Source organism: Botryllus schlosseri, chromosome 13 (genome assembly GCF_051294905.1).
Source record: "Botryllus schlosseri isolate E-star chromosome 13, Bs_hap1, whole genome shotgun sequence".
Classification (NCBI taxonomy): Eukaryota; Metazoa; Chordata; class Ascidiacea; order Stolidobranchia; family Styelidae; genus Botryllus; species Botryllus schlosseri.
This window is the reverse complement of record NC_137248.1, coordinates 9,652,747-9,678,103: the sequence shown is the minus strand read 5'-3', so window position 1 is coordinate 9,678,103 and position 25,357 is coordinate 9,652,747. Positions and strand designations below refer to the sequence as shown.

Here is a 25,357-nt window from a genome sequence, read left to right as displayed (position 1 = left end):
AGTTGATCGCTTGCAATAAAAGGCGTGTGATATTCATAGTCTATTATAGACGAATATCCGCAGCTGGATATATTCGTATTTATGCAAATCAATAAATATTTAAATTCGACTGACATGCAACGCTCTACACGTCAAAGTGTGAGGATTTACATTAACAGTTTGGTACATCGTTGGCTCTGATGCGACAAAATATATCAGAACCAACATTCCTCGTTGCGTATTGCTTTGACATATATTACTGAGAATAATTGTAAGATCATATCTCAAGGCGGAAAATTTTAGATAACGTTTGAATTATTAACTCAAAGCCTAGCGTTTCATGCAGAAATTACGTTGTCTCGTTGAATGTCCTTGCCAAATGGTTATTTATATCAATTGTCATTTGTCAGAGTTACGTAACTGGGCAATGTCTTTTGAGGTCTGAACGCAGCATGGTTTACTACAACCCTCAGCTTGAAAGCCTACGTCTTCGATGCGGACAAATGAAATTCATTTGGTCTATGTCGCAAACGCAGCGAGCGTAAGAATTGAATAGAATCGATGGCTTTTGCATACTTTCAATCTTTCATTTGCGGCGTCTACGAAAACTCTATCCCGAGGTCATATGTTGAATATTCCCAGTTCAGTGGTTGATATCATATAGTCGCTGCTGAATGCCAACAACAAGGTGCGAAGAATGAAGGAAGTATGGTGCATCGTTCTGCTGATGCTTTGTCTCGCGGAATCTTTACATGGACTTCAAATCAGCGGTAGGTTCAGGATTCATCGACCACTAAGCATAGTATTAAACAGTGTACTTGTTGCTATTACAGCTAATCTGATAGCAATGTATACATATAGAACCCTATATACGGGTAGCCTACGGGTTCATGCGAAGGATATCGCAATAGTTCAAGAATCTACCAGTCATCATGCTTCTTAGTAGAGCTGTGACAGCGATTTCTGCCTCCGAGCCAAGCTTGCCCAACATTGGGGAATGTTTTTCAGTTTTTGACGTCACCGTGATCTGCAAATGAACACGGAAAGCAGTTTTTGCTGAAAGTTTCTGCCGACGCGAACTTGATTTTTGACTATGCCGCTGTTCTGGGAACGCTTACACCTAAATAGCTAAGATGTATGGTATACTATAACATAGGGTTTAAATATTTTGGAAATCTGAAACAAAGTCACTTTTTCAAAATATTCAGACTTACTGGAGTAAAATCCGGAAAAATGCTGGTAAATTTTTCCCAACTTTGTGGTTGGCTGACTAAAAAATAGGTCAGTCCAGAGATAAACACTTTTGTTGACTTCTCCATTGGTTGACTAAAAAAAGGACAACTTTCCGGCTCAACTCCCGAAATAACCACCGGAATGTTACTAGAGTACTGATGTCCTATATCTCAGTCGAATTATAACCTATATTTAACCAAAAGAGGACAAATTCTGAAAAAAGAGGACATTTGGGCGACCTTCGAGGACACTTTTAAAAAAAGTAAAAAAAAGGACAAATCCTCTTAAAAGAGGACGTGTGGTAATCCTACTATAGCATAGCATCCAATTGATGACCGGCAAAATGGAATCGGGCCCAGTTCGTATATCAGCGCCTATTATATTTACGTCCAAATCGAATTTAATATGCTTTGTATAACCAAAAAACATCGTATTAACGGTACTGCAAAATATCTTTGTTTAATGTACATTGCCCATGCTGCACGGCACACGCTCACTTGCATGCGACATCGCTGCCAAGGGGATGTCTGAACGTGTCATTTACTTGTGCAACTTAATTGAGAGCGTCAGAGGTAGCTGTCAATCAAAACCCCAGCAATCCGATGATTCCCGTATAGCTTCCCTTCGATATGTGGATCGAGTATGAATTCTAATGATGCGAGTCAAGTTGTAATCGATGATTTTTGCGAGTACTACAACTATACTCTTCTTGCCTTTAAATTTAGCAATTAGAATGGTAGTTTCGGTACTGTGGAATACTGTAAAGATCGATTGCGCGTATCGTGGCATACGAAATATGTAGTGCAAAGCTGTGCTTGTGCACATTAGTGGAAATGACATTTCTGTGAAGTCTTAATCAACCGATATCATTGTCACAAAGTGCAATTAAATAGGTATGGTCAACAAAATGATAAATAAATAATCTTTAATGAGGTGTAGAAACCGGCATGATATTTTTAAGGTCGCAAAAAGAGGGTACATATTTGAACTTTCAAAAACAATCACCTTGACGATCACTAACTGACTCGACTCGAGTCCTAATCCCTGATTATGAAGCGAATCCCTCACTAAACTTATAATCAGGGTAATTGATATGCGTAGAGATCATTACAGGGCGAATCCAATTGAGAAGTAAAAGTGTATACTCACGTATTTAGGGCTACCAATGTGTATATCGGAATATGATTTTGAGCCAAAGCTTTGATCGTACTCAGGGCCACGATAAACATGGAATGCGTACAAATACCGATTACGGGAAAAAGACGGTCAAGTTATAACCATTACGTCGTCGTCAGATCGATGTATACGTATGTGACAGTGTGACACGTTGCTTCATAGTTTTCTGCATGCGAACTAGAATCCACCAATGAAGCAATGAATCGCACTATATTATACGTATTACAGGTCGTTTGCAAGCAGATACAGTCATTGTGAACATGTACGACGAAGTAGAAAGACGTAGTTACTTGAAGCTTATTCGGGTAACACCACTTACTGCCTAATTATCAACGTAGTAGCTTTGACCCGCAGTATAATGTTCCATTCAGCCTGGAGATGATTTTGAACAAATTCGACAAAGCTACAATATAACCGACTGGATATCGGGCGATAACGGCGCTGCGTTTTGGGGCATGACTGCAAACTATATGGCGCAAAAAGTATTTTGGAACGAGTTCGAGTACGTAAGAAGTACCTTAGCGACAGTTTTGGGCTATACAGGAGCAGGCAAAATTTCGTATGTAGAGCGACGAAGTCAAAATATCGACGTCTCCCGTGCCGGCGAACATTTTTGCGTGTTGGGTTTTATATTGGTAACTATATTTAGAGAGAGACTTTATGTAAAACACTAGGACTAGGAATATAATTCATGCACAAAAATACATGCTCACACAATAGAGTGGATCTAAGTGCAGACCACGTATATATTGACATCTCTCTCTCGAGAGAGAGAGAGAGAGAGAGAGAGAGAGAGAGAGAGAGAGCTGAATGTCCCCGGCAAGGCTGTCAAATATCCAATGCATGTTTCCCGCCATACGCGTGGGTAAAAACTTTTTGAATATCAAGGTTTTGACCGCCGAAGAATGTGTTACCGCTTGTACAGTAGCATCACTGTCCAAATGTAACCTACATGGAACGAAGTAGTCACGGGGTCTAATGTTACTCTTATTGCCCACAACTTTAGATTTTGAAGTGTGACATTATTATTTTTATCAAGCCAAAACGAATAAGATTGTTGCCGAATATTTAGTATACCCCCTTCCTCCCCAAATTTTCGCCTTGTGTGCACGAATGTATGGATTCATAACTTCCAGGCGCGAAACGCTGTACGAATATGATGCCAAATCTGGAGGTACCAAAGCTGTAGCGAAGTACGTGACTTCAGGATTAGAAAATCTCGCGTACGACGAAGTGACCAATGTGTTGTACTGGACCGACACAAGACTAAACGCCATATTCGCCATGGACAGAACATACCGATATGTCACACGCGTGAAACAGGCTGGACTCTTGAAACCGCACGCGTTGGCGATACACAGCACTAAACGGTAAACCAAACATCTATTTATATATTTAAATGATGATATAGTTCTCGGTTCATTGTGTCGCAGGAGACTGATCTTTTCGAAACACTTTTTGACTCTACAAACCCTCCACCTGTCGCAGATCGTCAAATGCGATCTTGACGGCAAACGAGAAAAGGTTGTGTTGGCTTTTCCTGAAGTTGTCGCTGTTTCTGGAATTACAGTAGACTATCAAGGGGATCGGTGAGTGTCTCTGCAGTACGCAGGAATTTCGGGTAGTTACCCTACAAGTATTGTGCACTAGGAATGTTGGTCTAATCCTGCAGCGGGGAGCCTGCAACCATAGTTTGTTTCATGGCCCGCGACACAATTTCGTCATAACATAAACATATCGCGTTTGAATCAACTTTCTCACGTAACGAATTCTACCTGGTGATTTATAATCAATTTATCGTTCAAGTATATGGCGGCAAACCAAGCAGCACATTCAAATTAACACATTCGACCGCATGCTATATTGGCGACGCCATATACAGTAGGGGTCTTCATAAATGACTTTTTTTCTCAAATTGTACTGGCTACTTGATAAAATTGTTAGGTTATCTAATTTAAGCCTACACACCAAATTTGGTTCAATTCCAGCCAGTAGCCGCATTGCTACAGGAGAACAAAGTTTCTATTTATTATATAAAAATAAATTAACAAAAATTTCAAATTTTTCTGTTCACCCCATGATAGTGTTAGGTTGTCTATAGAAACGATGCTCAGCAAATTTGGTTTAATTCCAACAAGTGGAAGCGGAGTTATTGCCGTCGATAAATTTGGATTATCAATAAAATAGTATTTACGGTGACAAATGTTGTAATTATTCATTATAGGTGCGCCCACCGAAAATACTATTTTATTCAAATCCGATGCCTAAACATCTACAGCACGACTAAAAATGGTCATCATATCATTCAGGTGGCCAGCGCAACGGTTCGTAAACCACATGTGGCCCTTTGGTCAAACGTTGGCTGTCCCTGCGCTAAAGACTAACTGATGAAAATGTTGGAAATAGAAAACAGCAACATGTTCATGTTCAATTAGAGCAGTGTTTCTTAACCTTGTTGCCAGCGCCCCCAAGAAGAGATTTGGATTTTGTCGTCTCTGCCCCATTCATCGTCCGAAATTCAAGGATTTACATTATGTCAAGTATAGCATTAATCAATTTCAACTCGAGCATGGCAGAACATCTAAACAACAGTAATATCACGTCCTACGTTCAGACCTTTATGAAAATTCATCGCGAAATTAATTGGGCCCCATCAATTAAGCTATATGGAAATCATTCAGTATTTCCAAAACAATGTTGGGCACTCCGTCACGGTAATCCACAACTGCAACACCAATGCGTTGCGGGTTCGAGTACGACCGCGGTCGACTCCAGAATTCCTACCTATGTGTTGGTGGTTTGTCTAGGCTCCTCCTCGCCAACTCATCCGTGTAAGCGGTGTCTTATAAAACCCTAGAAGTGGACCGTGCTACAAGTCGGCAGCTACGGAATAAAGATGAAGAAAATTGGTCTGAATAGAATCACCACGAATACCTTAAAACAAACAATGTTCACAACCTGGAGATATGAGCCATCGAACATTTCTACAGCTTTCATTTATTACAAAATTTGATCTCTTGCAGACTGATGTGGGTGGATCGAAGTTTGGACGATGAGGGTGTTGTCCAATCCAGCGACATGAATGGGCGGTCTCGTGAAATATTGTATTCATCAAAGTCGAGCATATTTTCCGGCATTTCACGTTATCAGGTGACGGCTACTATACCGAGACAATGCATGATTTTAACATGAGCACTGAGCAGATGCGACTCGCGATTGCGTGTACAGAAGGTGCATCACAATCCACTATTCGCGATACTTACATAAATTTCATTCATTTGATAAACTACAAGACATCCCTTGCTCAAGTTCTGCTCGGATTACATCAATATTTTCTGTCCGATTTCGTCTATATAGCGCCATCTAACGGATAATCGAGACGAACGTTCAGTCACTCAATCGTCGTTTATTCCAGCGCTAAATCGATCTCAGGTCCGTAGACCGGTGCCGGGCTTCGTTAACTTTCCGGACGGTCCACCAATATATTTCAATGCCATTATATTCCCTTGAAGTCTGGTGTTAAATTCGTTCATGTGTTCGAAGAGATCAAATTTAAAACGCCAGATCAGAAAGCCATTCGCAATTTCTGGGTTGAAGATGTTCTGTATCTTCCCATTTCATCTCCAAAACCAGCGATGGTAACAGCTAGTAGTGGGGGATTGCTGCAAACTGTGGCCTCGGGCCTTATTCTATTGTATGACTGGAAACTGCTAGCGGGCCGCTCGAAATCCCGTCGCGGATCGGTGTTCCGGCCCGCGGGCCGTATGTTGCCCGTCCCTGTATTAAGATCACGTACCGTTGTCAGACTCCTGTCATGGAATCAGGGCCGTAACAGCACTTCGTCAGCCCCCCCCCCAAAACGTTGGTCTCGGGCCCCCCATAGGGTGGTAAACCTAACTTCTGGGGGGCTTCGCCCCCAAGACCCCCTTCCGACTATACGCTGTTTGTTCATTGGTTGTCCGTTTAGCGAGTCTGTTTTACTTGCCTAATCGCGCGAAGCGCGAGAAAATTTTGTAATTCACGACTGAAATACGTCAATATGACGCTGTTTATACATGGGGTGTCCGTTTAGTGAGTCAGCTTTGCTTGCTTAATCACGCGAAGCGCGAGAAATTTCTATAATTCATGACTGAATCTGTCAATATGGTCGGTATTACTTATATATTGCTATCAATTTTTATCCTCTCTCTGCTCCCGTAATCTGATTTACCGGTAGAGCTGAGTAAAGTGTACTTGAAAAGGTAGGACCCCTCAATAATAATTGAACATCTCCGGGCATAGGCGCCGACTTACGAGGTTACGAGGTGGCGCAGCCACCTCGTGACCATATTTACGAGGTGGCGGCCACCTCGTACAAAATGCTCAAACGCCCAAGTGATTTGTGACCTAGTAATCAGGCGAATTAATGCGACCTCGTTAGAGACGTCTTCGATTTCGATACGCGCCTGTGCCATGCTTGTAGCCACGGTGGTTTCGGGGGTCGAGCTTCCCTATTTGAAACGCGAAACCCCGTCATTTTGAAATGATTATTCCAACTCTAATAACCAGTTGCAATTCAATAATTGTGTTATCAGTGTTCCGCGCGGCTGATTAGCGAGAAACGTGTTGCCAATTAGCGAGAAGAATCTGTTATGATCTCCCGTTGAGATGGTCACGAAATTAGGTCATTCATTCCCGTGCGCGTGACAATCGTCGCTAGCCTGATTTATCGCGTCTCGAACAAGCATGGTTCCGCAGGCTGGAACAATAGCATCTGCGGTAGGCCCAGTTCACACTATATCATCGCTTGCCTGCGCAAGCGCAATCACATCTGCATTGGCGGCTTCGGCCTGGTGTGCACGATATCATCGCTGGTCTACACAATACCATCGTCAATAGGCCTGGTGTGAAAGATATCATTTGTTTGTTTGTTTTGGGGTATTCATGGTGTTTGTCGACTACTATGGTCATTTACACCAGACCGATATTCTTCTTATTTTCCGTAACTGCCAACTTATAGCACGGCCCACCTCTAGGCTTTTTGTAAGACACCGCTGACGCGGATGAGGTGGCGAGGAGGAGCCTAGGTAAACCTCCAACACTTAGGTATCGAAATTCGGAAGTCGACCTCGGTCGGACTCGAACTCGTACCCATTGGTGTTGCAGCCGCAGAATACTGCGCTATCTCGCCACCCAAAGATATCATTGCTAAGCGCGCGTACTTAATTGTTCGACGCATTGATAAGCGCACGATATCATCGGTTGACCTACAAGATCGCATCTGCGATAGGCCTAATACGAAAGATATATCAATAGATCATCGCTAGCCTGACTCCATCGCTAGCCTAACTATCGCGTCTCGGGCCTAGCATGGTTTGGCTTCTATCTCTCGATGGCTTGGACACCATGCCGTTGATTGTATGCTGATTAGCGATTGTGATTAAAGAGTGACATCGCGAAACTGAAATACATCGAATGTCCGAAAACATGTGCGATGCGTGCGTAATATATTTCCGCTAATACTTAAACATAAATATCAGAATATGTGTATCAACTTGACTTATAAAAGAGGACAGGTTTGAAGCACGGGAACTCGGCGTCAATATGGCACATATTCCCTAAAAACTCGGACATTTCGACTTGCGCAAATAGTCGACGAGGCTGCGTAAGACGCGTTGATGAGCGCGTATTTAATTGCTCGACGCTTTGATAAGCGCGGGTATTTAATTGTTGACGACAGATCAGGGAGTCGCTAATTAACAGCACTTCCGGACTCGTGGACAAGCTTATCAAACGCGTATAATCGCGAACACGAGGAGATTGTATAATGTATATTCGTCATTTACGCATGTACTTAACCCTAATGAATTGACGCTATATTAGTAAATTCGCAAAACATCGAAACCCCGCCCTTTTATTTTAAAACCCCTTCCTTATTTTTCGGCTGGCTACGCGCCTGGCTTCAATACCGATATAATGAGAAAACAATTGTCGCGACGAAAGCTACTCAATATGGTGTCAGACTCAAAACCCATTCGTGGCGATACTGATTAGAATACACGCTTTCTCGTTTGTCATTATCCATATTTGAATTAGAAGGAAATTTGTGCAGCCGTCAACACGTAATTCAATTGGTATGTGTTGGCGGCTGTCGGCATGCAAATTGAATTTACGAATTGACCGATGTACTCCCGAAATGCTTTTCGAACTTAAATCGGCAAATGCACCAATGCCGCCCAAATCGCTCTTTTAATCTTCAAATAATTGCCACGATGCGAGTTGGTCAACGCGAAGCAAGCCAAGAAACCGCAAGATACAATTACTGATTGGGTACGCGCTTTCGCGTTTGTAATCATCATTATTGTCTGTTTGATATATTCGACAGTTGTCGCGTGTTACTTGGCAGGCCAGTGCGTAGACGGCGCGTTGCGCTGAATAACATTGATGCAATTCCAGATTCTCAGTGACGTAAATTCTGATTTTTGTTTGATGCAATCCGTGGGACGGACTGGCAGCGCTGGCCGCAGTTACACTTTCGAATGATCATACCGTTTTAAGATTCCATTTACTAACTCGACTGCATGGTTTGATATTAATGAGTGCAGGGCCGGTATTACACGAATGGTTTAACACTGCACGTACACCAGCGGCATGTAGTAAAGTGCGTTTTAGTGCAACGATGACGTCATCGATATTGAACAATTATGATGTCACAAGACTTCGCCACCTCGTAAAAAAATAAAAGTCGGCGCCTATGTCTCCGGGTGTATACCCGTTGGCAGGAACGAAACAACACTTCGTCAGGCCCCTAAAAAACTTGAGTCTTGGGCTCACATAGGGTGATAAACCGACCCCCCAATCACGTTGTTCGCGTTTGTCACGTAATTACAGTTGTACATTTCAGTTAGCCAGCGCCACGCGCGAAAATTTTTGATAATTGATGATAAAATCGGTCAATAAGATCGGGAATTGCATATATATTGCTATCAATTTCTTGTCCTCTCTACTCACGAAATCAGATTTACAGGTAGAGCTGAGTGAGATGTCTTTGAAACTGTAGAGCCCGTAAATAATAATTAAACATCTTCTGACGCTGCGGGATGGTATCTGTCCTATGAGGTTCAGATTACCAAGACAGGAACATTCGACGCCAGTCATTTAGGCGACTATGGACAAATAAACCTATATGTATTTCGTAGCCTATAGCCTATATAACGAAGTTTTCGGTCACCATAAGGGCAGTCCTTTTGTTCCAAGGTTTCTCGCTGCCGATCGTTCTGGCACACTTCTTGGAGTCGCGTGTTACATGGCCTAAAACTGTATATGTCTTGGTGCGTCGCGGCGCGGTAATGGCCAACGCCGATATGCCCATTTCTATAAATCTTGTGTATTTTTCACTGGAGTAAGAGTACCCAATAATCATAACATTTGGCAACTTGAAATCGCGCGCTTCGCGAAAAATTTGTGAAAATGTTGCATAAAGTTTCAAAAAATACTCTATAATTTATGCTAATTCACCAAAAATTTTGGGGCCCCCTTCGAGCTCGCCCCCCCCCAATTGGGGGGTTTGGGGTGCGGCAGTTACGGCCCTGCATGGAATACGACATATGATATCAGTAAAGATGTGAAATATTTACGCTACATACTCTCGGACCCGTCAATTATAAATAAATGCTCTGACAAATTCAGTGATAACCTGCTAACCGATATCCTTCATGTTCCAGGACGTATTCATCGTAACGGACGCTCAGAAGCGAGCGAAATCACTCTACAAGCTACATATTGACGGAAGCCAATCAAAAAAACTTACCAGCTCCGTCAACTCAGAATTGCAGCCTCGAGACGTCGCAAGTTATTATCAAGACGAAAGAAACGCCAGCTCAAGTAAGGCACGCGTTATGCTCGAACATACTTCATTTCTAATCCTTCTAATTTGCATTTCATTTAGTTCCTAACGAGTGCGTGAAAAAGAATTGTAAACACATTTGCCTGGCTTCCTCCAGAGGAAGAAGCACCTGTAGCTGTCACATTGGGTATCGTCTTGTCAAGAACAGGAGATGTGTCACAGGTAGCCATGTACTAGATTGCCGAATTTCACCCACGACACATCCACTACACTACATCATTCTGGGTTCAGTCGCGGATGAAATCGTGCAATATCATAATCACAGTAAACCAATGGTATACTGTTAAGAGTAACATAGGAAAAGAAAGCTTATATATACAATGAAATTGTCAGAGCCGTGTACTGCACACTGTACCGTTACGTACCAAATTATCACTTTGCTACCGTAACCATCAACTTTACGAGTTGACGAACTATATCGCTTCGAAGTATCAAGTTATTAACAAATATTTTCCCCATAGTTTGCCTCCTGTCTTTGATGACTTTTTAACACCTGCTAAAATATCCACTCCCATTACACAAGATCCTCGTCAAAGGGAAACATCTAAGCTACTTACCCCCACCCAATGGCAACCTAACTAAGAGATCTGTCGACTACTCGGGACCTATCATCTGGAATGCATTACCTCGACATATCCGTGAATTGCCTTACAATACATTCGAAGAAGACCTACTTAATCACCTCTTGTCGTTATACACTAACACTGTTTCCCTACCTCGCCCAGACATTGCTTCATTGATCATTTGCTACCATATTTTGATTTTTCGTTTTATTTTCCGCGTTCAACTAACATTTTTTAAAGTCAGACTGTAGAGTCAAGTGTACCTGTCAGATGCGGGTGATTAGACTAGTTGACCCCCAATCATTCCTATCAATGCCGACTACTGCGCATGCATATTTTCTGTACCACCATCATTGCCGTTTGTTGGTAGGTATTTTGGTTGGATGAAAATAAAGACACTCTCTCTCCTTCTCTCTGCACACTTCCATAGTGACCATATGACTATATATAACTTACCATACAGAACGGATGAAAGAAGACTATTTCATAGTCCTTGACAAGGGAAAAGGGCGTTTGTATCAAGTCAGCTTGTCGGATGACGGCAAGAAAAAGGTGTCAATGAAGGCCTATCCGACACAAGGTATGAATTGACCTTCCTCCAACTAACACATAGATCAGAACAGAAACCGACAAGCAGAGAGAAGGGTTGGACTTCACGCCAAATCCGCGGAAATCTGTGAACGGGTACTTATCATGTGCATTGGATAAAAGCATATGTCTACGTATAATTAACACATATGTAGACGGCGAAAAGTGGTAGCGACGGCGCAGTTGCATTTTAGCCATCAATATCGACGTTTCCAAATCGGTGGGGTCCCACATTGTCTCACATTTAACTGCAAGTGCCGAACAGCCATTTTGTGACCAATCACTCCGGATTGGTGACGTCATAGACACACGAGAACGCATTTTATTGAATAATGCCGAGTCATGCAGTGAATTTAGTCGCGAAATGGTGCTAATATTCAAGTGCAACGGTAGCAAGAGCATTTATCAGCGCATAGAAATACGCTTTCTACCAAATACGCAATTTTTTTGAATTCGATATTTGTGTACTCGTTACCAGTCCGTTCGGCGGCTATTAAGTTTAATGGAATAGAGAACGCTCCCCTGCAAACGAATCGAATTAATTTATAATCTGTGCCCCTGAGAATCACGGGTTGCATTGCAACAATATTTGACAAATCATGATGCATTTACGTAATCGAACGCAGTGCACTGCAATGCATTGAAAAGAATTAATACTAATTACGGTACTAATCTGAAAGTGCGCATCAGTAATTCGTCTGGTATGCGAACACAATGGGTCCTTGAGTGGCATTGAGCTTACTGATTACAACGGCCTTTAAGGCTGCATTATTGTATTTCCCGATTATCATTCGCAAATCATTATTGCGGTAACGATTAAAGCGCAGGGATGGATGATAATTCACAATCATACGCAATAGCACGGAAAGGCTCGTCTTTTTCATTCAGCTTGTTCACCGATGTTCTTATGTACGGTTTTGCAGAATGTTTATGCAGAATGCTTGACCGCTGTCTCTCTGTCTTAGGGACGACTCCTGCAGATATCACCGCGTTTGCAATAGATGAATTTAGCGGAGACGTTTTGTATTATGATGCGAGAAATGGTGCTTTTACGGTGTGGAACAAGATACAGGTTCCGTTCGTCGTCGACGCCGACGGCGGCAACGGAGGTAACAAAGCTTTATCTATTTGGAACCAGCATATCCACAGCATGCTGATATGCCAGCAATAAAGAGATGTGTTGACAGATCTTGAACTTCGTCACCGCCTTGACAGGTTATTATTTTAAATGGGGTAATTGAAATCCATATTGTCCTTATCATTAACTAAATCTGCCGCCAGAAGAAATTTGAATGTTAGCATTTGCAACTACAGGCACATCTGCCCACTATACTGTACGTACCATAGCATTCGGCTATGGAACTCGTTATAAACTTCATGTTTTCCGTGAACTGTAGTTGAATACATGCAAGTGGATCCTTGCAAAAAGGTACTCTATTGGAACTCCGAATCCGCAATATACAAGTGGCAAATTACCAAGGAGTCTCCCTCAGTAGTATACAAGAGAGACAGAGGGAGTATAAGAATACGCCGATTCGCACTTGAATCGAACACAAGGTAAGCGAAAATGTCGGTTTGGTCATGTTATACTTATTGTTGAAACAAAATGTCGCTTCATCGATTATCTAGAACTGTCTATTGGACGCAATACGACGAACTCCTGGACACTGGCATAGTCATGCAATTGGATTACAAAAACAACGAATTGAAAGAACTTTACCGCACTCCACAAGAGCTTCACGCAATTGCTATAGACTATGACTATACCAAAGAGCTCAGTAAGTTGCTAGAACGGGGTGATTTGTGTCTTCGAACGACTCGAACGGCTACGAACCGAACATATTACAATCTTGACATTTGCATGTTATGGAGGCGGTCTACTTTGAATAACAAGTATACGCTTCTTCCTCTGTTCACAGCCACGTAGGTTTTGAAAATATACACGTACGTAATCCAAATAATTCTCCCCAATATACTGCACTTTTCAGTGACCAATGAAATAAAAGTTCATGTTGCAGACTTCCAAACATATAGTCATTATAGTCATGCGAAATGGGTCACAGAATTCTTCACACTGCTCGCGTCGACCGTGAATAACACTAACCATATTCGCAGCAGCCGAGTAACGTCACAAACTACGGCCCGCGGGCCGAATGATGTCCGCAACACCGTTTTGTGCTGCCCCGAAACCGTCAACAGAAATATTGATGAAATGCGTACTAAAAATCTAAATATATTAAGTGTTGTACTTGGAAAAACTGATTCATGCGCGTGTTAAGTAGATTCGCCCTCGATATGCGTAGAAGTATTTTATAATTATATTATCAATTTATTGTAGAAACGCACTTGAAGGTAACATGGTTATGATGCATCAGCGCATCTATGAACAGATCGTTGCCCACAGATTGAAATCCCCATCCTGTTGCAAGAATCGGCACAAGGGACATTCATCGCTAATTTTGACAAATTGGTGACGTGGACAAGCAGCTTATGAGATCTTGTCAATATTTCTGACGCGTTTATTTAGACCGTTTTCAATATACATTTATATAATCTCCATATTTCCTCGGTCACTATATAATTGAATAAAAATATTGCGTTGTGGCTATTAATCTCTATTTACTATGGTGCGGCCCGCGAATGAATTCAGATGTTGAATGCGCCCAGCGATCCAAAAAGTTTGCCCTCCCCTGGCTCAATATCACAAGCAATGCAAATTAACTTTTCATGGTACGCCATAATCGAGAAATATCATCAGTTCCTTAGAGTGATGGACCAAAAATTCGATTGCGTCACGCTTTAAGTCCTGTCATCATTCGGTATAACCGAGATTCTGTATTAGTGATCGTTATCCAGTTCAAACATCGGGTTTTAAATGCAGTTGGCTCGCATGCCTTTCATGTCTGTGGCCAGGAATAGACTCCAGTGCGTAACATAAACCGATGTCCGATGTTACCAAATAACTAGATGGATAAAACATGAAATAAATATAACTGACATTTCAGCGAACACGTTAACCGTAGCCACAAAGTCGTCTGGTGTAATCACAACTCTCGAGTTGGAAGCCATGCCGTCGGACTCAAAAGATATCGTCAAATACAGCGAGGATTTGACGAAATACGTTGATCACATTACTTCAATACAAGAGTGAGCTTTGCAGCTAATAAAAGCGCATAGTTACAAACGATCCGCAAACCACTGTATTCAGCTTGGCCTTCGCAAAGGGACTGATGTTCATCGTGGATCGCCGTTGGCCTTCTCTGCTTCGGTTAAAATGGAAATTCGGCAAGTCAGGCCTACGTTATGTCAAGAAGTATGGCAGGGATATGTTTTTCCATCCAACAATGATATCGTATTATGGTCGTCCAAAGTCGTCATTCGACCAAGGTATTTATCGTTTCTCCATTTTAATTCTATTCGCCCGTTGTGGCAATTTTGGAATAAAACTGAAGGACGCAAATACAATACCTGCCTTCATCTTTCTAACCATCTGATACGAAAGCCGGTGAGTTACAAAGAGAAGCATTCCGTCAAACCGATTCGTCGTAAACCTAGCTGAAAGTCTACGCTATACAATTTATCTTTCAGGTAATCGAAAGTGTCGACCAACACCGTCGCAGTCTCCAACGAGCCCCGTCACAAATCCCACGCAGCCAATCAGTACTTCGACACGGCCCGGGCTAAGTGTTGGACCAATAACAACCTCAGCTGAGCCCAGCAGCACGAAAGCTGCATTGACTGAAACCAAAACTATAAGAACTGAAATAGCTTCTACGGAAACGTCTCGCTCAACCAATCCTCCGCCCACAGCACCAATTATTCCAGCTTCTGCGACAACGACGCCGCTACCAACTGCACCAACAACTACAGCAGTTCTATTCACTCCGCCAATTACGCCGCTGCCAACTGCACCAACAACGACAGCAGTTCTATTCACTCCGCCAATTACGCCGCTGCCAACTGCACCCAGAACTGTCGCCCGACTGACAACGCCACGTACTACCAAAATCACACAACCTATTACGTCACAAAACGCGCCCATTGACCCCTGCCAGCTAATCTTCCAGATTCCCGGTACTATTGAAGAGAAGCAGAACGCTTTTCGACTGTGCAAATTGTTTGCTCGGTAGAGTAACTAACCGGGTGATGATTAAACTTAGCCTTGAGCGCTGATACATTCGGGTGATCTATTACCATGTAAATAAATGGGTGGTGCTAGTGAATGAGGATGAGGATATATACAGAAGTGAAATTCCAATACATGCGGACGGTGGGTTGGTCGCGATCTCATCCATTTCGGATTTTAATGAGGATGTGGATTCATACGTTGCGATTTAGCGATTACAATTATTACTTTCGAATCCGATTATTCTGTCGACCACTGACCAGAACTGAGATCTCCACGATTCCAGAAGAAACGTGACCCCATAGCAACTATGTAGAACTCAATCAAATTATTTTATCCGTCCAGTTATCACCTGAAGTTGAGGAATTTGTAATACATATCATGTATTAAGTCAATCTAAAATAAGTGGCTATTAAAATATTTTACTCCGGCACAGTGTCGGAATCAAGCAATAGTAGTCATAAGTCAACTATGGAGTCATCACACATTTTGATTCGAGTTAAGTCAAGCCACTTCGAAACAAATCGAATGAAGTCAACCAAATTTTCAAAGTGACTCCAATCAAGTCAAGTCATTTCAAATTCTCTGATTTCCAGTAAAATTCTAGTCACCAACTACTTTCAGTTTGTGCGGTTTGATTAAGTTACTGGATGCAGATGCGGATGCAGATGGACATTGGACATGCAATTCATGTTAGCTACACCTCGCCACAGTTGTCAAACTATAGGTTCAATTTCATTTCTAAACTAAGACGATATGAATCATGGGTTATTTATGTAAGTCGCGTAGAATACTACCCACTCCATACTAAATACTATGGTAATACAATTGTAAATAATGAAGGAGACGTTTATTGACTGAAATGCTGTATAAAGGCTGCAGGCAGTGCCGAACTCGTATGTGTAGAGTAGAAATAATGTTTGACCGTGTAGGCTAGGGTTGTTCAGAATTGACCGACTTTCAAAAAGTCTAGGTTTTCAGTCCGTTTCCCATGCCTTATACCTTAAAAACAAATTCTGGCTACTTTTTTTTGTAATTCATCCCCTGCATCCGTGTGCACATTGCCGTTTTTTCATGCACCCAAAAAATTCTTCGGAATTAGGGGATTCCCCCGTTGTGAGTGACTCGACAGGAATTGCAGGTGCTCTCATTGACGTGAAGCGTATGTGCTAGCGTTGTTGACGCGCTAGGCACGCCAGTGAAATGGGAATCATTGATTAGTCTGGTGTTTTGCTGCTTTGTTGTTGAAGAACTGTGTTTACGATTGAGGTGCAGGACTTGCCCCGTGGCTTTTTGACTCACGCTGTTAGCGAGTCTAGCGCAGGATTAGTGATTATAGTATTGTAACAGTATTGTATTATTCGATCTAATGGACCTGATACTCTTTCCTGTCTACTGGAATAGAGAACAAAGCTTGTAAATGTCTTTTCCAGTGACTGTGCAAAACAGCCAATCGGTTGCTCAGATTTTTATGTTAGTTCCTAAGAAAGCAATGTACTGGTAGAAGTATTTCCAATTTAGGAATATTTATCTTCCAGAATCAATAACTTGATCTAATCCGGCTATTATTGCACAAGTTGTGCAGTACGGTATGTGTTTGACCTGAGAGAACTGAAATGTTTCCAACTAATCTTTGTTGCTTGATTGAGTTGATGTATATTTATTTTTCTAGGATTGGCTCTAGTGCGAAATGTCTGAAAAAAAATTCTCATCTAGTGCAATAGTATCAAAGAAAACTAGAAGATCACGGTCGCAGACACAACGTTTCGTAGTTGGGCCATCTGAGGAAACATTACGGGATCAAAGCTGCCTACTGTTAGGAAAGTTATGCAGTATGTGTTACACCTAAGAGAGCATTCATATCCGAAAAATGAACCAGTAAAAGTTACATATCCTGGACGTAGGAGATGAAGTAATACGTTTTTGGTTCCTGGCTGCCACAAAGACCATCACGCAAGTCAATGCCATTGAAAGATTAGAGACAGTGTGAAAACAGAAAACAAATGGCTGTCACTAAAGGAATCTGCAGGCCAGCAATATGTATCAAGAAAACAAAGCGACTTTGAAGCCAAGCCGAGTAAGCTATAGGCATAGGAGCCCCTGACGCGATGGCGACAATTGAAGCAAGTACACTTCTTTCCCGCGAATACATAACATTTTATCAGGATCAAAGGGGTCCGTGATTAGCAACGATTGGTGGCAAAGATACCGTGTTGAAAGTGAAAATCATGTAACAAAAAAGACGTACCATGAGTGTGAGAGAGTGCACCAGAATCAAGTAGCGAAGGTGAATTTACAGAGAGCTCATCTATGTCTTCGCAGATAGCTGACACTTCCCACAGCAGTGATTTTGAAGTGGCACAGACGACATCTGGTCATTCCTTTAAATTTGTGACTCTAAAAGCGCCTGTAAGCCTATACAACGACAAAGACCTATGCCAGGTTTTTGATCGCTTGAAAGTCAGCGATAATGCTGCTACCATGATAACTGCAGCACTGATTAAAGCTTGCGATGGTGACTCTAATGACTTTCACCTTTCAAGATCTGGAACCTATCGACGACGCATTGCAAATCGTTTTAAAATTTCTGAGTCTATTTTTGAAAAAATAGCAAACGATCCACCAAAGCACATTGCATTGCACTGGGATGCAAAGCTGACTAAAAGTCGTTTCGGAGGGAAATTTGAGGCCTTGGCAGTGCTGGCATAGAGTCTGCGTATTCCAACGCATTTGAGAAAGGCAAACTTCTTGGCAATCGAACTCTGGAGAGTGCTACAGGAAAAGCACAGGCTGATCTGTCATTTGAACTGCTGGAACTTTATAATTTAACAAATAATGTCAGAGCTCTTGTGTTTGACACAACACCCTCAAACAATGGAAAAAATAAAGGTGCGGTTCTGTTACTTGAAGAATTGATAAACAGGAAAGTTTTCTACTTTCTACTTCTGCGTGTCGCCATCATATTCATGAACTAGTCATCCGGGGAGGTCTGGAAGTGAAGTGTGTTTGGATCTGCGACCACAGGCCCTGAAAACACAGATTTTAATACCTTCCAAGAAGTGGAAAGATATTGATCAATTAAGAAGCTCTAAAACACTTCAGTTTGATGAATGCAGCTGGTTGGCGATCAAAGCTGATGAAGCTAAGCAAGAAATAATTCCAATGATGAAGCCATATAATGGAAAGCAGAAAGAAGTCTTGATAAGAAATGACTACAGAGAATGTGCAACAGGCACCTTGGCGATTGTAGCTGCCCAATATATTGATAATCGTTTTCGCAAGCCTGGTGCTACTAATAGCACTGGATGGATGAATCAAGTGCTGTACTGTCAAAAATGTTCATGTGGAGAGAGCAAATGGGCTATTCTGAAGAGTTCATTAGAAAGTTGCCCTGTTTTATGTCCCAGCTTGGTTGAAAACTAGTAATGCATGTGAAGCACAGTATATTGATCTCAAATTCCTTCATGGCATGACAGACTTTTCATTGTGCGATTTCACAGTTGCTGATGCGGCATATAAAAAGATGCGAGAACATCATTGGCATCTCACCGAGGAAACGGTGGTATCAACAATGTTCTCGGCTAAACCAAAGATTCCTGACAAAGTGAAGGAAGCGATGGCTGCTAAATTGCTGCAAATGCCAATCCTTGAACAATTTCGCAGAGGTAGGCTATACCTCTGAGTCTAATCTCCGACTCTGTCTCTGAGTCAATGAGTATGGTTGCTTACATTGAACCGGAATCATGGTTTCTATTCAATGCTATACATGTCAAACATGATTGGTTTAGTCTTCCAGTTTCGGAATGGCATCCGCATACTGATTCGCATTTCGCGACTGCTCAAGAATTTGTGAGTAGCGTTGAAATAGTTAACGGCGCAGCAGAGCGTTTGGTGAAATTGAATACCGACTTTGATGCTTTCAAAACAGATGACAAAGAACAGCGAGCGAGCCTCTTACAAGCCGTGGAAGATCACGAAACAGATATGCCGATTTCTCTAAAGCAACCATTTCATCCGGACCTGATTCAAGTAGTAGGCTATTTACCAAGTTGATCTGTTTCTTTGCCTTTTTGTTTCGTTTCCTTTGAACAATGTGATGTTTATAATGTGGCTGTGAGTGAATGATACATTTACAGTTGTATTCTTGCACGTGGTGATCGCGGCAATTGATGAACAATCTCGGGTAGGGTTGAGGAGTGTAGGACAGGTGATCCAACAAAATGACTATCAGTCTTAGGCAGTTTTGAGGAGTTCTAAGGCACTGTGGTACATGAAAATGGTGTTCTGAACTGACAATACTTTCTATAGTGAGGTTATGTAGCACTCCAACCGCAATAGCTACATAAAACCAGCTTATATATGACGTTTTACTAGCCTAGTCCGAATAGCGACACTCAAATTTTAGGGGAATCCCCTATTTTTAGCCGATATTCTTCCAGCTCAATGTGCACACGGATGCAAGGGATGAATTACGAAAAAAAGTACCTAGAATATGTTTTTATGGTATAAGGCATGGGAATCGGACTGAAAACCACGACATTTTGAAAGTCGGTCAATTCTGAGCAACCCTAGTGTAGGCCAGCGGTTCCCAACGTGGGCGATATCGCCCCCCAGGGGGCGATTTGTCGGTCCAGGGGGGCGAAAATAGCCAAGGGGGCGATAGGGGGGCGAAAACGGACGAAGGGGGCGATGGCGCGTTGAAATGGCTACATTGGCGTCCATGACCGTAACTGCAACAATTTTTTCGTGAATTAACATTAATTATAGAGTATTATTTTAAAAATTTAGGCAACTTTTTAAAAAAATTTCGCGCTGTGCGCCATTGCGTGGTCGCATATTCCTTGCTTATTGGATACCCTTCGTCCAAGAAATAATACGCATGAGGTATAGAAATGGGCATCTCGGCGTCAGCCATTATCACACCACGACGGACCAAGACATATGAAGTTTCAGGCCATGTAACATGCGACTCCGAGAAGTGTGCCAGAACGAGAAAACCTTGGCGGAAAAGGACTGCCTTTATGCTGACCGACTTCGATATATATACGATATACATATATATTTAATTGTCCATAGGCGCCTAAATGGCTGGCGCCAAATGTTCCTGTCCTGTCCAATCAGAACCCTACAAAAAATGCCATCTCGCAGAGAAAAATTAATTGCCAGTGCAGAAATACCAATTTGAAATCGTGTGCGTCTTTTAGTTTAGTACGTATGGGCGATTTGAATATCTTTTGGCATAGCAGACAGGCCACGAACTGTCATTACGTAGCGAAGTCATTATACCCACGGGTCCGCCCGAATATGTTCAATTATTATTTACGGGCCCTACATTTTCCAAGACACGTCACTCAGCTTTACCGGTAAATCTGAATACATGAGCAGAGAGAGGATAAAAAATTGACAGCAATATTTATGCAATTCCCGATCATATTGACCGATTCAATCATGAATAATAGAAATTTTTCGCGCTTCGCGCGAATGAAGCTGGCTAACTAAAGAGTCCAGCAATTTGTGCTGAGAAGTAGCGGTAAAGAGGTATCGGGGGAGTTGGGTCTGAGGGGTGCAGAAGTTTGCTTTATCGCCCTATGGAGGGGGTCAAGACCAACGTATTGGGGGTGGGGGGGGGCTGACGAAGTGCTGTTACGGTCCTTTGGGAATCAAGTCGGAGAAATGACCTTTTTTGTTAGTCAACTCACCAAAATTTAGCTGGAAAAGGGTAATTTCGAGGTCGAGCCGAAAAGTTGACCTTTTTTCTTAGTCAACCCGCCGGTGATTTCAGTCTGTATGCCCATTTTTGTGTTTCCAATATTTGGGGGGCGATGATCGGTGTGGAGTTTGAAAAGGGGGCGATGAGTCGAAAAAGGTTGGGAACCACTGCTCTATACGAACGTACGAGATGAAGAAGCCGGGTGATACCTGGCTGACATAGCTCTCGGTACAATTCTTCCCGATTACACGTGGAAATGGACGAAAAATGCGCTCGCGTCTGGGCGTCAGGAGCCATTCAAATTTCAGAGAAATATAAGTCATTTTTGTGTTACTAATTGCTTGAATTAATCATATCGTGATCGATATCACAATTTCCTCTCCCGCGCTTAATATCACCATTCTCCGCTCTAAATGGCTCTGGCGTTACTATAATAGCGTGCATGCCAAAGTCGACAGGCCGATGAAGCCAAATCCACCTCGCCCTGACACTAGCAATGAGCAAGTCACAGCCAATATAATAGATCTGGCTCACGCTCGCGACTGACAGAGCATCACCAAGCGGTTTATCTCTATAGGCACTAGCAAACCAGCAACGACCTATGTCACCTATCAGCGTCCAGTTACAACAAAGCGCGGCCAAATATCAGATACGGGTCCTTCTTTACAGAATATACATCATGCTTTAGTTAATTCATATTTGACGAATTTGTATTTGCAGTTAAGCGGACTAGCAATTCAAAATTTAGAAAAAATATCAAACTTTTCAATTTTTTTTTCTTGGCTTGAATTATCGACATATTACCTATACTCTTACTTCATGGCCTTATCTTACCCAAAACATGACTAATAACTTCATAATTTCGATTTTCATCGGCACCGGTTTAGTATCTTTTATTACTGGTAAAATGTCTATTAATGTTTTTCTCCATTATAAAATTTGGTAAAATTTTGTTGAACAGCTTCACGGTAAATCAAAAATTAGTATGACATATATGTCGTATAGTATTCACTGAGTTTTTTTTGAAAAGCTAACATAGAGACCTGTGTTATGCTAAGAGACGTTTGGCCTAGTTCTACCTTGCTCTGAATTACAGAGCTTCACAGCAAACTTTTTGAAAAAATGACCTGAAATTTGAAATTCCAAAATTCAAAAATGGAATTTCTCCTAGAGGGGTTGCACATATTCCTTCAAATTTTAGCATAACACAGCACTGTCCTAGTACTTCCAAAACAAGGCGTTAGATTGAAAAAAGGGCTTCACAATATTGAGATTTTGCATTCCCCGTGTCGGTGCATTTTTCTCCTTCAAATCCACAATCTGCAGGGTAGGACTAAACTTTTTGTTTTTTCGTTTATAGCATAGCGACATCTAGCGACTGTGAAAATTTCATGGTGATTGGGGTAGCCATCTGAGAGTTAGGTTTTTGACTTGCTAGTCCCCTTAAAGCAGTGATTCCATGCGTATTAACCTACGACCCGTGTTAGACAACAATACGTTTTATTGATCAGGGCCTCTTCACCTTCGTAAAGAGCTAACCAAGTGCTGAATATCAGCTGTCGACATTGAAATCGTGCGACCCGCCGTGTCTATTAAGTTCAAAAAGTGGCTCGCTACCCATTTTCAGTTGGCGACCTCTGTCTGAATCACACGTACAATTACTTTACGTATAGTAGGATTTTACCGTACAATTAAATCAATAAAATATTGTATACTTAGCTGGGTCATATCATAGTCAGAATTCTCGAAATTTCAAGATGCTATTTGCTCAAAATACACGAATCATTTAATGCAAACAATGCGCTTGTTGCTTCGATACCCGTATCTCACCACGTCACAATGTTTGATATTGCAATAGGGCGGAATAGGCATCACGTTATATCAATTTATAGATGCATTATATCTTGGCTCTTGTTACCGCTGAAAATCCAGCACCGTATAAGATATAGGATCTTACACGGCACAAGAACCGGAAGATCTTCGCAGCCTACAGATCGACATTGGCACTGGTCCTTAACACAAAGCGAATTAAGTAATTGAGGTTCGTACTTCGTAGTACATTAACGTTATACAGTAAGACCCGAAGAAAGATCAGGAATTATTCCAGTTGATTTAATTGTTGTAATTTAGTGAACATCCCATAGAGGTAAGTTAATTTGATAAAATACACAAAGCACAATATATTGTGTGTTCTGCATGAACGGTAACCTGTTAATTTTTATCGTCAGTAGTGACTAACGATCAGTAGAATCCTACGTTTTCACCTCATCCCACAAGAATTTATGAAATAATATTATAAGCATGTTTTAAAGCACTGCACACGGAAAACCAATTGAATAAGCACTACGAATTACTGAAAGTCGGTTTTTTATGAACAACTCCTGCATGCGTAAATTGCATCACATGAAACATATTTTCGCATATTATGTACTATCATTGTACGCTGTTCCCCGCAAGCAGTGAAGCATAATATTATGGGATGGGCATAGTCGCGTGATTCAATTGTACCGTCGTCACGCGGGCGTTACAAATTTAGGGCTGAGTTCAGTGGAATCAGACTTTAATAATCTGCATGCCATTCGAATGCCCTGTTTATCCCCTTTACTCTGAGAGTATGTTAAACAGTTGTAGACTTTGACCATCGTCAATTTGTTATAAGGTTTGTCGTTCCCGTTCTTTCCCGAGACCAGAGTACAGCGCTGCGGTTGGTGGTGGGTGGTTCAGATAGTCTGCGCCAATAATACTGAAACGAGGAACAAAAACGCCAACTGTTAGTCAGAAGCTTTCATATGGATATGGAGGATTGCTGGGAGTTCCACACTTACAGTGACTGCCGGTTTAACGACAGATGTAAAAGAACGCACGATATAGGGCATAGGTGCGAGCAATCTTTTCATGTGGTAAAGATTTGTTCTGTTGAATCGCGTTATGGGGGTTACGAAATAAAGGTGGTTGATAGAACGGGCGTAAACAAAACATATTACGTCCCGCGAGGCGAATATTGGTTGCGAAATGTAACACGGGGAAACTTAGTTTTCATGCAGAAATCATCCGCAATAAACCGTAGAACCTGTACGAACTACGGCAAAATCTGCGCATTTGTTCACAGAAGTCAGGACATTGACGAAACCCTCATTCCCCTGGAAGAAGATTTGAGGTATGGCTTCACTTTCGTGGACAAACCCCGTCATCAGAGAAAAATTGTCCATGCTTATTCAACGAATGTTTGCGCGGATCATCAGGATTGTAAACGCTTCGGGGTTCACATTCGCGCGACCGCAGTAGGATATCATTGCAAAAAATTGGACAGGAATTTCGTACCATTTTATAAGACGCACCCACGAGATCAAGCGGATGGATTTACGGCCGATTCCATTCAGTTAGCTCTGTCTGTGTATTGTCATTCTGCTTCTGGTCACATCGAGCCACCCGTCCTCACTGCATTGTTTATTCATTCAGAACGCTTCTTAAATTCCAATGATCAAGATATATGTCGAGAGTATGTGGAAGATATGTGGACACTGTTCGCGAAAGATTCTTTTATCGACGATGTATCTTCTACTGTTTCCGGGTTAATATTAGTGAACTCTCCAAGCAGTTGGAGATTAAAACTGATAGCACGAAATTCCCTGGAATTCTTCAATCAACAGATAACTTTGTATTTGCGGTCAAAGGTGGGGAAATTCGTGGTAGCAAAACATGTCCGTCCCGAATTCGGGTTACCGGGCGGAGAAATAGTGATACCGGATGAATTAATCGACAATATTGAATTTGCTTGGAACTCCCCCAGGTCTTCAATTCACAAAAGAGAAGATGCTCTTTTATATCTGCTTGGTTCAGCAAAGCTGACAGATAAAGAATTCTGGAGAGGATATGAAGATTGGTATACATTTGTTGCGACACACTGCAACGAATTGACAGATACTCATATCGTAATAACAACATCTCCAATTGGCCAAACCTCAGACTATGTGAATCAACAGATATTATTGGCATTTATGATATCGCCATCCATTTCTTTGTATTCAGAAAATGAAATGAAAGGACTCATCATGCGAAGATACGAGACACCAATTATGCAGAAGGCAGTGTTAAGA

General features: G+C 41.9%; 2 protein-coding genes across 3 annotated transcripts; both read left to right on the top strand.

The window, feature by feature from the left end:
* Positions 1-590: 590 nt before the first annotated feature.
* LOC145453180 (uncharacterized) lies at positions 591-15,647 on the top strand. 2 transcript variants are annotated; one of them, XM_080331157.1, is made up of 15 exons: positions 591-749; positions 2,617-2,693; positions 2,760-2,890; positions 3,525-3,758; positions 3,822-3,977; positions 5,412-5,538; positions 10,092-10,251; positions 10,316-10,435; positions 11,300-11,416; positions 12,390-12,533; positions 12,822-12,981; positions 13,054-13,202; positions 14,430-14,571; positions 14,633-14,811; positions 15,013-15,647. In XM_080331157.1, the coding sequence occupies exons 1-15, from the start codon at positions 677-679 to the stop codon at positions 15,552-15,554; spliced, it is 2,511 nt and encodes an 836-aa protein (XP_080187283.1). In that variant the 5' UTR covers positions 591-676; the 3' UTR covers positions 15,555-15,647. The 2 variants fall into 2 exon arrangements, with proteins under 2 accessions (XP_080187283.1, XP_080187284.1); XM_080331158.1 differs by lacking the exons at positions 3,525-3,758; positions 3,822-3,977.
* A 1,790-nt stretch (positions 15,648-17,437) lies between these two features.
* Positions 17,438-19,660, top strand: LOC145453182 (uncharacterized). Its single transcript, XM_080331160.1, has 2 exons — positions 17,438-19,215; positions 19,479-19,660. The coding sequence occupies exons 1-2, from the start codon at positions 19,020-19,022 to the stop codon at positions 19,601-19,603; spliced, it is 321 nt and encodes a 106-aa protein (XP_080187286.1). The 5' UTR covers positions 17,438-19,019; the 3' UTR covers positions 19,604-19,660.
* The last annotated feature ends 5,697 nt before the right edge of the window (positions 19,661-25,357 follow it).

What these genes read in the sequence shown, in the direction of transcription:
- LOC145453180 (XM_080331157.1), top strand. Translation starts at nt 677, where the DNA reads ATGAAGGAAGTATGGTGCATCGTTCTGCTGATGCTTTGTCTCGCGGAA. An exon ending in GTTACTTGAAGCTTATTCGG is followed by an intron (nt 2,694 to 2,759) that starts GTAACACCACTT and finishes TGTTCCATTCAG; the next exon opens with CCTGGAGATGATTTTGAACA. An exon ending in GCGATACACAGCACTAAACG is followed by an intron (nt 3,759 to 3,821) that starts GTAAACCAAACA and finishes ATTGTGTCGCAG; the next exon opens with GAGACTGATCTTTTCGAAAC.
- LOC145453182 (XM_080331160.1), top strand. Translation starts at nt 19,020, where the DNA reads ATGACAGACTTTTCATTGTGCGATTTCACAGTTGCTGATGCGGCATAT. An exon ending in CCTTGAACAATTTCGCAGAG is followed by an intron (nt 19,216 to 19,478) that starts GTAGGCTATACC and finishes CTTTCAAAACAG; the next exon opens with ATGACAAAGAACAGCGAGCG.